This window comes from Mus caroli, chromosome 7 (genome assembly GCF_900094665.2).
Source record: "Mus caroli chromosome 7, CAROLI_EIJ_v1.1, whole genome shotgun sequence".
NCBI lineage: Eukaryota > Metazoa > Chordata > Mammalia > Rodentia > Muridae > Mus > Mus caroli.
The window spans coordinates 120,971,969-120,987,755 of NC_034576.1; the positions used below are offsets into that span (position 1 = coordinate 120,971,969).

The 15,787-nt window shown below is 45.5% G+C and overlaps 1 protein-coding gene across 1 annotated transcript in view; it reads left to right on the top strand.

The window, feature by feature from the left end:
- The window catches only part of Vps35l (VPS35 endosomal protein sorting factor like), a 100,325-nt gene that overhangs the window by 51,330 nt on the left and 33,208 nt on the right, over positions 1 to 15,787 (top strand). The window contains exons 17-23 of the mRNA XM_021166497.2: positions 796 to 912; positions 2,840 to 2,893; positions 5,403 to 5,483; positions 8,688 to 8,750; positions 9,519 to 9,604; positions 12,084 to 12,164; positions 14,965 to 15,028. Coding sequence (XP_021022156.1) covers positions 796 to 912; positions 2,840 to 2,893; positions 5,403 to 5,483; positions 8,688 to 8,750; positions 9,519 to 9,604; positions 12,084 to 12,164; positions 14,965 to 15,028 — 546 coding nt within the window. The remainder of the gene's footprint in view (positions 1 to 795; positions 913 to 2,839; positions 2,894 to 5,402; positions 5,484 to 8,687; positions 8,751 to 9,518; positions 9,605 to 12,083; positions 12,165 to 14,964; positions 15,029 to 15,787) is intronic.

A 15,787-nucleotide genomic window follows, 5' to 3' on the forward strand; every position in this document is an offset into this window, starting at 1 on the left:
TACTTGTTCAAGCTTGACTGAGGATCTAAATTTGGTGCCCATATAAAAGCCCGGAGTGATAGTGTGTGTCATCCCAGTCCTGGGCAGATGGAGGCAGGCACACCCCTAGAGTCACTGGCCAGGCAACCTAATTGGTGATGCCCAGGTGCCAGTAAGAGACCTTGTCACAAAAACCAAGGCTAGAGAGATGGCTCAAGGGTTAAGAGCACTGGCTGCTCTTCCAGAGGTCCTGAGTTCAATCCCCAGCAACCACATGGTGGCTCACAACCATCCGTAATGGAATCTGATGCCCTCTTCTGGTGTGTGTGAAGACAGTTGCAGTGTGCTTATATAAAAACAAACAAATAAATAAATCTTTAAAAAAAAATAAGAACAAAACCAAGGTAGGCGGCTCCTGAGGAATAGCACTCAGGTCTGATCTGTGGCCTTTTCGTACACATGCACACACACATACCTGTGAACACACACATCCCCCCCCACCCCCACGTTCTACCCAATTAGTGGAAACTTCCTCCAGATTAGACCTGCAGAGTAGACTACTATCCGAAGCCAGCTCACTTAGAGGTGCACTGGGAACTGAGCTCAGGCAGATGCAGGCTCTACCCCGAGGTGCTCTGGCAGCTGGAGCCAGACCTGAGTTTCTCCGAGTTGTTTGGGTGGATCCATACAATCTCAGACAGAGGTCTCGGGAAGGTTTCCCTGGAGACAGGTGAAATGTTGGAGCCCTCTCCTTCTCTCTGAGTCACGTTATTTTGACTTAAAATCTCAGTAACATAACTGTTTGGTACTTCTTAGCATCTCCTTTTTCGATCATTGGGGTTAAACTTGGCTTTGGCTGATCCTCCTGAGAACGATCGACTTCAGATTCTCAATGAAGCTTGGAAAGTCATCACTAAACTGAAGAATCCTCAGGTGAGTGGGCATTTAGACCGCAGAACCACCGTTTTCATAGAAGTTGTATAATATACACTTAATTTTAAAAATGTGTATGGGTGTTTTGCCTGTGTGTATGTCTGTGCACTACTTGTGTGCAGTGACTGTGGAGGCCAGAACGGGCATTAGGTCCCCTGGAACTGAACGGGCATTAGGTCCCCTGGAACTGAAGTTATGGACAGTTGTGAGCTGCCACGTGGGTGCTGGGAACCAAACCTGGGCTCTTTGCAAGAGCAACAATTGTTCTTAACTGCTGGGCTGTACATTTGTTTTAAAGAAACAAGCGTTAGCCATCTATGGTGACTCACATCTGTAATTGCAGTGTTCAGGAGTCTGAGGCAGGAGGATGAATCATTTAAGATCAGCCTGTGCTATGTAAGGGAGACCCTGTCTCAAAAAACCAAAACAAACAACATCAAAAAGCCTAATGATGAATGAAATTTCTACTAATCAAACTTGTAAAAAAGGAAATTGTCTTTGTATTATTTATTAACATTTAGAGGGATCAAATGGCATTAAAGATGTTTCTTCATGTTTTCTGTCTCAATCATACTTTGTTTCTAAGGCCCCACAATGCACACAAAGCATACAGTTACCAGTATTGAAACTTTGGGAGTCTTCCAGCTGTGCAGAGGGCATCCAGAGTGTAATAGCCAAGTGTATATTTGAAGTAGCCACCTACTTGGAGAGCCCTAAAGGACTGAGGACTAGCTGTTGAGCACCAGGGCTGCCAGAAGTCTTAAGGATAGACCAGCTGGTGGCATGTGCTGTTGTGAGTGTGATGACTGCCATGGCTGTGAGGTGTGTGTGTGTGTGTGTGTGTGTGTGTGTGTGTGTGTGTGCACGTGACTGCACTTGTGCCTTGGTATCCGTGTACAAGTCCGAGGGACAGTTCAGGTGCAGGTCCTGCCTTCTGCCTTGTTTCTGCACAGCTCCAGGCTCGCTGCCTGTGGACTTTCTTCCTCCCCGGTTTTGTTTGTTGATCGTCTTTGTTCCTGGCTGAGGGTACTCTATGTAGACCAGACTGGCCTGGAACTCATAGAGCCTTTGCCTTCTGGGAGCTGGGACTGAAAGTGTCACCATGACATCGGGCTTTTTAACACAGGTTCCGGGAGTCAACCTTAGGTTGTCAGTCTTGGTGGCATGTGCTCTTACCTGCTGAGCCATGTCCCTGGCCCCTTTAGGGCTTTTCAGACTTTTTCATAAGATAGATGTACAACCCTTCTGTGGATCAAATGCTTTATTTTTAAGGCAACAAGCAAACCTTGAGCTCTGAGTGAGATCCCCCCGGAGGTGTTGTGCAGAGATGAGAGGGCTTTTATGCTGAGGAGCAAGGTCTCCTCAGACCTTGGGCCCTTTACTCAATAAGCAAGGCAGAGCTCCCTAGATTTGCATCTTGGCCTGCGGAACAGTGCTGGGATCAGAGTCCACAGCAAGCTTCAGGCTACATGTTTCCTTTTATAACTCGCTTTTCATGGTAACACATGTCAATTAAATGTCGTGCTCTGACCAGGCATGGGTCAGAAGCAACCTATGGGAGGCAGTTGAATTTGGCTCGCAGTCAAGAGGATCCAACTGTCAGGGCAGGGAGGGCAGAAGAACTAGGTTCATGCATAGGGGTTTGTGCTGTATGCAGCCTCTTATAGCTTGGTGGAGTCAGGAAGCAGAGAGGGCAGGCCGGAGGCTAGGCTGGGCCATAGCCCTCAGAGGGCCTCCTCCTCTTACTCCTCCAACTCTGCCTCTCCAAGCAGCCCCAACCCTGGGAGTATATTCCAACTGTCAGAGTCAGCCAGACAGTTCTGTCTCTCTCTCCCCTTAGAGCCCTTGAGGAGTTGTCTGTGATCTTTGTGATGAAAGTTTAGAGGTGCTGTGCTCACCCTAAAACGACTTTTCCCTTTCTTTGTAGGACTACATTAATTGTGCCGAGGTTTGGGTAGAGTACACCTGCAGGCATTTCACGGTGAGTATGACTGTGGGGTTGTTTTCCAAAGGCTTTTGTGCTTCAATGGTTACCACAGCAACAGCGCCTGCCCACTTAGGGATACTGCAGTGATACTTGAGCTGGGGCCTTACTGTGTTGTCCAGACAGGCCTCAAAGTCCTGGGCTAAAGGAGTGACTGGAGCTGTAGGCACACAACACTCAGTCCAGCTCTTAGAAGTCACGTTCTGAGGAGTATTAGCATGTGGCGTCAGCAAGTGTGTCCCACAATGGCTCAACGTTGACACTTCAGGCTGTCAGGCTGGGCAGTGCCGTGTCAGACGAGGCTGACCAGTGGTCCCTTGGCTACTGGGCGAGATGCGAAAATGCTTTATAAACTTCCATGAGCGTATAGTGGGCAGCGTTTTCCTTTTCTTTTTTTCTATTTTATTTAATATCGGTGTTGTTTAGCATTTTCAAACATTTAGAACCTGCATGTGCTTCCCACCCACAGGCAAAACCAACACTTCTTTCCCTGGGTGCAGACAAAACCATAGTTTGGGGAATTTTAGACTCATCAAAGAATAAGGGCTTTAGAATCAGGTAGACCTGGACTCTTCTGGCCTTCTTGCCAGAGTTAACTTGTTTTAAAAACATTATTAAATATTTTGGTGTGTGTATGTGTGTACTCTGTATGCACACATGGAGGTCAGAGGTCAACTCTAGGTGTCTTCCTCTTACTGCATCATCATCATCACCACTGCCACCACCATCATCATCATCACCGTCATTATTGTCATTCAGAACCAGTTTTCATTTTTAAGGTTTATTTCTTTGTGTGTGTGTGTGTGTGTGTGTGTGTGTGTGTGTGTATGTGTGTGTGTGTGTCTATTGGAGGAAACTGTTGGGGGAAAGGGGTTACTGCATGCATGTGTATGTGCCTGTGGAAACAGAGGTGTCAGAGTCAGGTCCCGTCAGCTGTAATCAGAGTACTTTGTGTGCTATCTAGTGTGGGTATCGAACTTCAAACTCTGGTCCTCATAAAAGAACAGCAAGTGTTCTTAACTGCTGAGCCAAGTCTCCAGCCATCCATCTCACTTATCATTATGATAGGTGTATGGGAGGGCTGTGTGTGTGTGAACATGTTTACCTTAAAAATGAAAACTGGTTCTGAATGACAATAATGACGGTGATGAGTCTAAAATTCCCCAAACTATGGTTTTGTCTGCACCCAGGGAAAGAAGTGTTGGTTTTGCCTGTGGGTGGGAAGCACATGCAGGTTCTAAATGTTTGAAAATGCTAAACACATTACTATTGCCTTATTTCCCTGAGGCAGAGTGAGCAGACCAGTAGTCAGCAATCCTCCTGTCTCTAGTCCCTCTGTCCCGGCTGTCTCCAGGCCTGGAGTTACAGGTATACAGACCTGCTCCTAGCTTCTTATGGGTGCTGCGGGCCACAACGCACATCCTCGTGCTTGAGCACCAAGCCCTTTGGCAGTTAGAGCAGGGCTGTGGTTTGCACATCTGTGTCCACCCTGTCTCCTGCATTCACGTGCCCGTACCTGTTCACTGAGGCCTCGGTATTAAAAACTGGAGCCACAGGCAGCTGCCCACAGCTCACACTGCTGGCTGGCATTCTGAGCACGGGTCATGCCACCTCTCGTTAACTATCCCAAGGAAGCCAGTGTAATTTAGAAAGATGTATCATGTCCTGAGAGTGGAGCCCTCATGGGTGGGAATAGTGGCCTTAAAACAAAATCCTAAAGAGTCCGTTGGTCCCTTCCATCTCGAGAGGGCCCTGTGAGCGGGAGCTGTTTGTGCGGAGCAGGCTTTGCTTCAGGCCCTGAGTCTGAGACTCACCACCTGTATAGGGCCACAGGTAGGAAAGCTCTGCTCTTGAAACTCCCTCCATATGGTGTTCTGTTACGGCAGACAGCGAATGGGGTTGCACGGCTGGGATCCTGTAAACCTTACTTACACACTCTGAAAATGCGGGTCTCAGAAATGTTGCTGTCATGTAATACCGTCTGTACTGGGCTGAATGCGAAGCTATTCGTCACTTGCTGGTTATGTACAGTAGGCTGGACTTGGGCTGTACGTGGCTCCTTGGCACAGATGACTGAAGTTAGGGCAGAAGGCTTGTAAGGGGTGAGTCTTAATGCTTCCCACAATGCCTCCCTGCTTACTTCCCAGGTGCTGAGGCAGGAACCTGGGCCAGGTAGGCAGAAAGTAGCCTAAATGACTTAATCTTTGTAGACCAGTGTGTTCAGTCCTGATTTAGAGTAACACAGCCATGGGGGGGGGGGGTACTGTACTGAGGCTGTGGACAGGATTTCTTTCCTTGTATTTATTCTTTTGGAATATTTGAAATGATTTTCTGGAAGGTGTGTGGCTTTTTGGTTGGTTGGTTGGGTTTGGTCCTGAGATGAACCCAGGGCCTCACACGTGCTGGGGAGTGCTCACTGAGCTACCCAGCCAGCCCGATATCATGGGCACGTCAGAGAGCTGGGCGTCTCCACCTGACAACAGAGTTGGTTTTGTTCCCTGTATAGAAACGAGAAGTTAACACTGTTCTGGCTGACGTCATCAAGCACATGACTCCGGATCGAGCATTTGAGGACTCTTACCCCCAGGTAACAGGTTTGCACGTCCCACTGTGGGCATCTTATTCTGTGACTGAAGCACTCTTGGACTGGTCAGATGTACACCTGGGGAGCCTGCATTTAATCTTGGCTCTGGTGCATCCTTGCCCCAGGCCTCACTTTTGCCCTCTGTAGAATGGGGCTAATGTTAGTCCTATCCTCAGAGTAGTTGTGAAGGTTGAGATGTGGCATAGAAATACTGAAATGATTTTGGACCCGTGGCAAATTCTGAATAAGCATCGTCAGTGTCCCCTGTATATCAAATGCCTATGTTCCTAGTAAGTGAACTTAAACTTTAAAAAAAAAAGTATTAATATTATTTCCAACATTTGCTAAATAAAAGATAATAAAAGTATAATAAAAATATAAATCAAATCATCACTGCTTAACCAAGCAGCCACTGCCTACCTCAGCCTACTAGTAAATTCAAGGCCAGCCTGGGCTTCATGAGATCCTGTCTCAAAACAAGCAAACTGTGTGTGTGTGTGTCCGTCCATTCCAAGAGGGGGAGGGGGTCACACCATATTATAATTCTGTCACACTAGAAAGAACTTAGAAAAGATGCCCAGAGTGCTGGGCATGTAGCTCAGTAGATAAACTTAAGACACTATGGAAAAATTGGTCAGAGAGCACGAACAGACAATCAGGGTTCTCTGATAAAGCAGCGTCTTCAGGCAGGCAGCTGGACAGTCACGCTGCCGGCCAGCCAGAGGAGGGTCACCCAGCTCATCCTGGAGACTGGAGTGAGTCAGCCTGCCTTTGGAAAGGAAAGAGCAGAGGAAGCAGACATGGATTCAGGAGAGAAATTGGCTCCAGTTCCCCTGTCTGGGATGCAAGCCCTCTGGTTGATGGCATTCACCTTTGTTCCTGGGCCTCCTGGTAAATTGTCGCTTTACTACTGTGACATTTTTTTTAAAGCCACCAGACACAGTGAATGTTTTGTATGTTCAGTTCAGTACCCATATATTTTTGTGGTAAATCTTTATGCTCCTACATGCCACTATGAGATAATAAATTATCAAATAACCAAAAAAATAATAGATGTATGTAAGTGGGCTGTTCATGGCAGTGCTCTTTGCTGAAGCGAGCATCACGTTAGAAAAAGGGGAACTCCAATGGCCCCGAGAGAAGTGGCTTACCACTAGGATGAAGACGTAGAGTAAGCCTAGAGCTATTTTAGAAATATGTACGCCATGTGCATTTATTTTGTGTGTGGTGTGGGTACCTGTGCAGGTCAGAGGACAGTTTGTGGAAGCTCTCTCCTTCCACCTTGTGGGTCCTGGGAATCAAAGTTGAGTTGTGAGGCTTGGTGGCAAGCTGTTTTACCTACTGAGCCTTCTCGATAGCTAGCACTTTTTGTTTTTTGTTTTGTTTTTTACTGTGTGCCAGAAAATAAGGAAGTGGTCAAACATTCATGGGGGTGTGAGATAAAGTAGTCTCCTGGGCTTCCAGTCTGAACAGCAAAAGGAACTGGGGGAGAGCTGAGGAGTAGCTCCCCAAGTTAGAATACTTGATTTGCAAGAACCTGAGTTCAAATCCCCAGCACCCATGAATAAAGCCCTCTCCCAGTTGTGCTATCCAGGAAACCAAGACTTCAATACAAGGACCTTTGAGAGACACCTATAAACCATAGCACATATGTTGGCCAAATTAGTAAAATTTGGTGAATTTGGGTAAAGAAGGTGCAGGAGCTCTTAGTGTAATACTTTTGGCTTTCCTGTAAACTTGAAATTATTACAAAACAAAAATCTGCACACTGTGTTTATAAGTCACACCATTATGGGTGTTTGGGTGAGGGATACAGCCAGGGAGGACACATGTTCCTTTTGTAGAACCCACTGAGGAGCAGATGGGTGCTGGACAATGCCTTCTGTTTACTGCATTTTCATAATGAAAGGTCACTGGGGAAAAAAACGCTATCTTTTAAAACTGTAACATACACGTAGCTATGCATAAGTGTTTAAAAATGTTTTTGTTCCAAAGGGGTCAGTTACCTGTGCTAGAGTCTTATATAGTACAATGCTCATCGCAAAGTTTTCCTTTTCTTATTGTTTTCAGATAAGGTCTCCCATGTCTTGACTGGGCTGGCCTCGAACTCACTGTTTCCCTGCCAGTAGCCACCTTAGTCTTTCCCTCAGCTCTCCTGGCCAGCTGCTTCCGTAAGAAGTGAGCTTGTACACTTCTACTTTTGTGCTTGTAATCTTGAGAGGAGATACGGCAACAGTTTCTAGTACAAACAAGGGGTTTGTCAAGAAATGTTCTGGGTAGCATCCAAAGGCCAGGAGTTACTTTTTATTTAGAAGCAGCATCTCCCTGGTTCTCCCAGGCCAAGCTGTTTTTGGCTGAGAGTCTGTATACCTAGGATGAAGTCAGTAGCCAGGAAGCTCTGGGCATTAATGAGCCTTGGTACGATCTTTGGGGTCAGTGGCCCTTGACTCCACTGGTAAACTCCATCATCTTCCTTTTGCTGAAGTAATAAAGAAATGCAGGACCATGGTAGGCTATAACGGGGATGGCAGTCTGTGGCCCATACCCACTTGTAGCCCATCACTGACTTGTTTAAATAAAGTTTTATTAGCACATAGATACTCATCATGTTGATTCTAGCTGCTCTCATGCTTCACTTACAGTTTGAATAGTTGTGTGAGACTATAGATCTAAGTTGGTTGTGGTCTGCTAGACTAGCAACAGAAGCTGGGATGAAATCCAGGGGTGTCGTTCAGTTGGCAGAGTGCTTGCCTAGCGTGCTCAAAGCCCTGGAGTAGATACCCCAGAACCATATAAAACAGGCATGGTGGCACATACTTATAATCTCAGCATTGCGGAGGAGGAGGTGGAAGGATTAGAAGTTCCAAGTTATCCCTGGCAACACACTGTGACTCAAGCTACTCTGGGCCTTCTTTTATTTTGAAAGAAAAGCAGAAAGCATTGCAGAACAGGCTCTTCCCTGAGCACACGGGTCGACCTACTTAATCATCACGGGACACTGCCACTGGGGAGAAGGGGCTGAGGCCAAGACACAGTCCCCACTGAAGGATGAGGTAGAGAAGGGCAACCGACTGAGGCAGGGTCTAACCGCAGCTGTTTCCTTCCTTAAACAATCCAGGCTGTTGTGATTGTAGTGGGGAGTGCTGAAGGAGGGCTGCCGTTTTGAGCACAGAGGTTTTATTAAGCAACTTGTGTTCAATTTCACAGCTCCAGTCAATAATTCAGAAAGTCATCGCCCACTTCCACGATTTCTCAGTTCTTTTCTCAGTGGTGAGTAGCATCTCTCAATGACCTTTGGAGACACTGTCTTCGGTCGCAGTCATATGTCCCTGTTACCCAGGCCTTTGTAAAAGCAGGCCCTATCCGCTTAACAAGCAGTAATGCTCCAGGGACAGAAGCACCACTAGGAAATACAGTACACACAGACTGAAAGAAAAATGCTATTTCTGTTTATTTTCTTCCTCATCAGAGGGGTGTGCACCGCACATGCTGCACATTGAGCACCCAGTATCCAGATGCTCAGGGCGAGAAGCATTTCACACTTGGTATTTTGTTGTTAGATTTGGAAACATTCATAGGACCCAAATCTAAGCGTAGAATTCACTCGTGTTTCATATACACTTTTCCACAGAGCCAGAGTTTCATACAGCAGTTTTATGATTCTGTACAGGAGACTAATGGTGCAAGCTCAGGGACGTGCCTGACATGTTCTGTGCCCACACTGCCAAACTGTGCAGCAACAATGACGCAGAATGTCATGATAGGAACTTGAGGCATCATGTTGGCACTTTCTGAAAATTATGGAATTGGGAACATCTAAAATTTCAGATTTTGGATTAAGGGTGTTTAATCTGTAATCATTAAAAAAAAAACCAAAACAACAACAACAACAAAAGAATTCCAGGCTAGGTCTTCCAGGGGACTCCCAAGCACTCCTTCTGCTTGTTTGACAGCCCCACCTCCAAAAAGATGACCCACAAATTCTTGCTTTCTAGTTACTTGTGTCAGTTACACATCAAATGCTTTCTTTGTTCCTAGGAAAAGTTTCTACCATTTCTGGACATGTTCCAGAAAGAGAGTGTGCGGGTAGAGGTTTGCAAGTGCATCATGGAAGCCTTTATCAAGTGAGTATGGGGCCGCACAACTGGCCGCCTAGAGTCCAAGCACCGCATGAGCTGCGTTGGTAGTTCATGCGCTCTGAAGCCTAGTGCCGAAAGCACCACTCATCCCTAAAACGCCACAGGCAGAAACGTACTAAAGGCAGGAGCCAGCCCCAAGGGATCATTCCTATAATCCCATTGCCAGGAGGCTGAAGCAGGCAGATGGTAGGCTCAAAGCTAGCAAGACCTTGTTGTTTGTGTGTATGTATGTGTGTTTGCAGAGAGAGAATTATATATGTAATATTATATATATGTATATATGTATATATACATACATATTATATTGTATTTAAATATTTAAATTTAAATATATGTATTATATATAATATATGTCTAACATGTAATATATATAATATGTATGGTATATATATGTATATATTAATATATATGTGTATATGTATACACACACACACACACATATATATATGTATATATGATTTAAAATAATTTATTAAAAAAAAAAGAGGAAAACAAGCCGAGCAATCCATGGGCAGTACGGCAGTAAGCAGCAGGGACCGGGGCCAAGAAAGCTGCCTTCAGTACGGGGGTACATAGCAGGCTACTTTCATTTTCTAATTTAGTTCTTTTTTTTTTAAGATTTATTTGTTATTATATGTAAGTACCCTGTAGCTGTCTTCAGACACTCCAGAAGAGGGTGTCAGATCTTGTTACAGATGGTTGTGACCATGTGGTTGCTGGGAATTGAACTCAGGACCTTCAGAAGAGCAGTCAGTTGCTCTTAGCCGCTGAGCCATCCCTCCAGCGCCTCTAATTTAGTTCTTGTCATTTTTTTAAGTCCATATTTCTTAAAACCGCCTACTGGCAGTGTTCCGTGTAATGTACAGGCAGTGCACAGCCATATCTGGTTTTTCACATGGCAAGCAGTGTTACCTGCTGAGCCTTCTTCCCATCACTTTAATTTTAATTTAGTTAGGTTTGTTTGTTTTAGATTCTAAGGCATTAAGTGTTCAAGATAGAACATTATCTACCCAAACAGATACACAAAATGCCTGTCAAATAGTGGAGAGTGTCCCACGCAAGTATGCCAAGAGCCTATCGTATAGTACATTGTTCTAGAACTGGAACACCTATATATAACCTTACCCTCATGCGTATGGTGGCATGGATCTGAGGAAGCTGAGGCAGGAGGATCGCTTAGGTCCTAGAATTTGAAACCAGCCTGGGCAGTACAACCAGATTCTATCTCAAAAAATCCCAAACAAAGAACAAACCCCCTCAACCGCCTAAGTGGTGAGGCCAGAATTTCTCATGAAATTCGGGGAGGAGACAGGGTGAGATACAGAGACAGGAAGTGAGAGTGTATGCAGTAGTGGAGGAAGGAGGGATGACAGTGACAGACAGACAGTCTCGAGGAAGGAGAGATGACGGCGACAGTCTGTGGACACAGACGAAGCCCGCTTTTAAAGAAACACACTAATTTTGAATGTAGTGGACAACATGTAACTAGTTTAGTTTATCAGTGATTTCGGATAGGTTCTCATAGGGGAAGGCTACATTGTAAAGCGAAAATTGCTCTAAATAGGAAGTACATAAGTATGGGTGAGTTTAGAAAATTGAGTTTAATATTACTCCAAAATATTCTAAGAGTTATTTTTATCTTTTTCTAATTTAAAAAAACTTTAGATACATTTATTTTTCTCTGTGTGTGCATGTGCATGTATGTGTGCACAAGTACAGGTATGTGCGTATGTGTATATGTACATGTGTGTGCACGTGTATGTAAATGTAAATGTGTGTGTGCGCGAGCGCCAGCACGAGTATGCTGCGGTGCAGGTGGGGAGGGCAGAGGGACTTGAGTTTGTTTTCTCCTTCCACCATGAGGGTTGTCAGGCATAGTGGCATCTGCCTTTACCCACGTAGCCATCCTGGCCCTCTGCTTACCTTTCTAGAAGATTAATTCCTGGCCTGGTCCATGGGGTAAGGCACTCGTTGCGCAAACCTGATAACCCCAGTTCAATCCCCAGAGTTGTTCTCTGACCTCTACATACGTTTTACAGCGTGCCGACACCCACCCCTCACAAATACATACCAGGAAAAATGAATAAAATCTTTAAATGCATTCTTTCCTATAAGATTAATTTTGACTACTTTATCATACTTGAAACGAACACACCTACTTTACATGAAGGTTCATCTCAAGAGTTTGTGCTCTTATGTCACGTTTTGTCTGGCATTTAATGATTGTGCAGGTTGTGGGCAGCAGCAGAAGGTGTTGCATGTAGTAAAACTCCCTGTGATTTTGTAAGGAAGGGCGGTCCAGTCTATCAGGAGCACCCTGTGACTTACAGAAGAACTGAGGGCAAACCAGAGCAGCGCACCCGACGGATGCACTGGGATTCCTAGACATGCATAGCTGACGAGAACCCAACCTGTTCTCATGGCCATGAACAGAGCTCTTACAATTGTCTCTAATGTCTCCTAGGCACCAGCAGGAGCCAACCAAGGACCCTGTCATCCTCAATGCCCTTTTGCACATTTGCAAGACTATGCACGACTCTGTGAAGTAAGCTGTTCTTTAAAACTGAATTGCACTGTAGCCGGGGTGCATGGAGGGGGGGGGGGCATCTGTAAGCTGCTGCTGCAAACAGCTTGACCTGGTCTAGATTCCCTATAACTGGGGCTGGAGAGAGGGTGCACGGAATCAGAGTGCTCTTGCTCTTGTGGTGGACTTGGGTTTGAGTCCTAGGACCCAGCTGTTGGCTCACAATCTCGTGTAACTCCAGTGCCAGGGGATCTGAAATCCTCTTCTCACCTCTACAGATTCCTGCATTCACGTGGTGCATGCAAACTCATACAGACTCACACACATACAAAAAAAAAAAAAAAACACAAGAAAAATGAAAAGAGATATCTGCTCACAGGGGCTGGGGGATGGTTCGGTTGATAATGTGCCTGCTGTGCAAATAAGAGGGCCTGGGTTTGGATTCCTGGCATCCATGTAAAAACCAGATGCTGCTGTGCACATCTCTAACCTCACTGGTGGGGATGCAGAGACAGGTGGGTTCCCCCAAGCCAGCCCAGCTATTAGAATGGAGAAGCTCTGGGTTCAGTGAGGCCCTGTTCAAAACAGGGGCAGCACAATTGACAAAGACGCTTGACATCTCTGTATTCTCTGCATGCATGTGTGAGCGCGCACACACTCCTATTGACAAGAACATTCCAGCCCTATAGAACAAGGAGTATAGGCCAACCTTCAGAAGAGAAATGAGATAGCGTATTATTTTTGCAGAGAGGTTTCTATTGGAAGAAGAGGCTACTCTTGCGCAAGTGAATTCCAATTCTGTCTCCTAGAGATTTCTTAGAGCAGTAGTTAGTATAGGGACAGCTCACCCAGCCAGTAGCATAGCCTCTTACTTTATCTTACATTTAGCTCGTTATTAAACATGCAAATGGCATAGCTTCATTTCTTTTTTTAAGAAAATGGTTTATTTTATGCGAATTGGTGTTTTTCCTGCACGTGTGTCAGTGTGAGGGTGATGGATGGCTCTCCTAGAGCTGGAATTGCAATCAGTTGTGAGCTGCATTTGGGTTTGAGAATTGAACGCGGCTCCCCAGGAAGAACAGCCCGTACTCGCAACCGCTGAGCTATCCTTCCTAGCTTTCATTTCTTACATTGCTTTATGTGCCCGGGTTGTTGAAAGCTCAGGTCTAGCCTCAGGCCGAGCCTTTTCATCAGAGGATGAGCTATCCCCCTCTGCGTTTTAGGGTTTTGTGTTTATAATCCATCTTGTACGTTATTTGTAGCTTATTTTAGTCTCCAGAGAATTTTTGCCCAGCAGCTTGATTCACTGGGGAGTGTTTTATGGCTGGAGAAAGTTGCTTTGGAACTTCATCATCCACAGGATGCGCCCCTCCTATTAATTTTAGAATCTTTATAACTGTGCCTTCAAATTCATGAGTAGTTATAAAAATCCAAATGCTATCAGTATTGCACTGTTGCCAGGTGCAGTGGCACACACTAGTAATCCCAGCACTTGGAAGACTAAGGCAGGAAGATCACAAGTTCCAAGTCAGACTACATGGTGGGACTTTGTCTTGACAACAACAGTAATAATGCATTTTCATAACAAATGAGCCCAGTAGACTTTAATTGAGCAAAAATAGAAATAAAAGCGCATATGTACTTACATTTGCAAGGTAGTGTTTGGCTCAAGAGACCACAGTGCACACTGATAGCTCTTAGGAACTTCACTCGAGGGTCCAGCTCCTTCTGTGTTGTTGCTGAGCCTTGCTACCCATCTTCCTGCTGGAAGGTGGCCTTCCTCACCAGTCCATAGTCTATGCCTTAAAGAATAGCAGCTTTCTCTGAGGGACAACACATGGAAGAGTCACACTTGACCTGCATCCACTTTATCAGACCTAGCAATGAGGAAGGCTGGAAGATGCTGTCTTAAAGAACTAACTACAGGGCACCAAGCACGCTACTGTACACTTGTAAGCCCAGTTCTCTGGATGCTCAGGCAGGAGGCCAGCCTGGGTCATATAATGAGACCCTGGCTCAAATACTAAAAACAAAAAGAACCTAGGGCACACTGAATGTCAAAAGAAAATGCAGTATTTGCTGAAACTTCTTTTCCCTTATAATGAGCCAAATGAAACTTTCATTCCTGTTTATTTTTGTTCCTGGAGATTTAACCCAAGGCCTTGCCGAGTGCGAGGCCAGCACTCTGCTACTGATCTCAACCACCAAAGCCACATTTTAAAGACTTTAAAAATGAATTTGGAGAACTATTTGTATGAATAATCAAAACTAGACTCAACAATTGGAAATTTGTATTTGTGTTAAATTTTCTGTCAATTATAAATGATATCTGTTTTCAAATGCATGCAAAAATAAGGTGGCTTGCTGGGTGGAGATAGGAATGGGTAGTCACAGGGAAACAAACCAGGCAGGGCAGCAGGAGATGGTAGGCGTTTGATGGCGAGGGTCTGGGTGTCTGTTAGTCCTTTGGTGTGTGGTAGCATTTTTTGAAAATGAGAAGATGCCAGGTTTTCTCTGAAATATAAACTCTGATATTAGAGCTTGCTGCCTGAATTCCAAAGAAGGTTGTTTCTCTTGTGCTGTTGATAAAGACACTTTCAGAACGGCAGGGTGTCTTTAGGGAGAGGAGTCAGACATTTGAATTGTGTTCCCTTTGGTTAACACTTCTATCCAAAGATAGACAGGCAGCCTGTTGGGAGTTTCTGCATCTGGACATTGCACAGGCGCCTCGGCTAGTTAAAGCGCCGGCCTCTGGTGCTCTTCTCTTCAGACGGCTACATTTGCTGCCCCTGGGTTAATTATGCACCATTATTGATCCTAGCGCTCTCACGCTGGAGGATGAGAAAAGGATGCTGGCCCATTTGATCAATGGATTTATAAAAATGGTAAGTCTGTGGGAAGGAAGCTTCAGTTCACTTGGGAACATGATGTAATGTTTATCCCCTCTGCGCAGAGTGGCTCACAGTGTATTCCCCAGTGCTTTTCATTTTTCCTGAGATAAGATGGAATTAGAAATTCCGTACGTTTGCCAAGGCTCCCCTGGGGGCAGAGAGAGCCAGGATAAGCTGAGTGTGGGGAAAGTCAGTGGGGAGGTGGAACAGGGACTTACTGGCTCCTTCGACAAAATGTAGTTGAACGTGCCTGGAGAGTGGCTGGACCCCGGGTCTCCTCTGCTCCCACTCCTGTCTGTGTCATCTTCAGTTCCACCCTTTTCTCCCTTGCCTTCTGTCCCGTGCAGGCTTACTTCCAACCCTATGGCCTAGCCAGATGGGCTCTTGCATGTTCTGGGACTGGAGCTTTTTGGATTAACTTGTATAGTAGTTATATTTTTCAGTTTGGTTACCAAATATCTGATAAAAGCAACGTAAGCAAGGGAGGGTTTCTTTTGATTCATAGTTGGGGAGTTCGGTCCATCAGGATAGGGGTGGGGGTGGTGACGTCACCAAGCTAGGAACTTGAAGCCATAGTCCCTTTGTGTCCACAGTCAGGTAAAGAGAGGGCCAGGGGGCAGAAATGCTTTTGCTTAGCAGTTTCTCCTTATGTAGTCTGGGACCCCAGCCCAAGGAAGACAGGTACTGCCTACATTTAGGGTCAATCTTTTGATTTTTTGGGGGGGAGTGGGGGGTTTGAGACAGAGTTTCTCT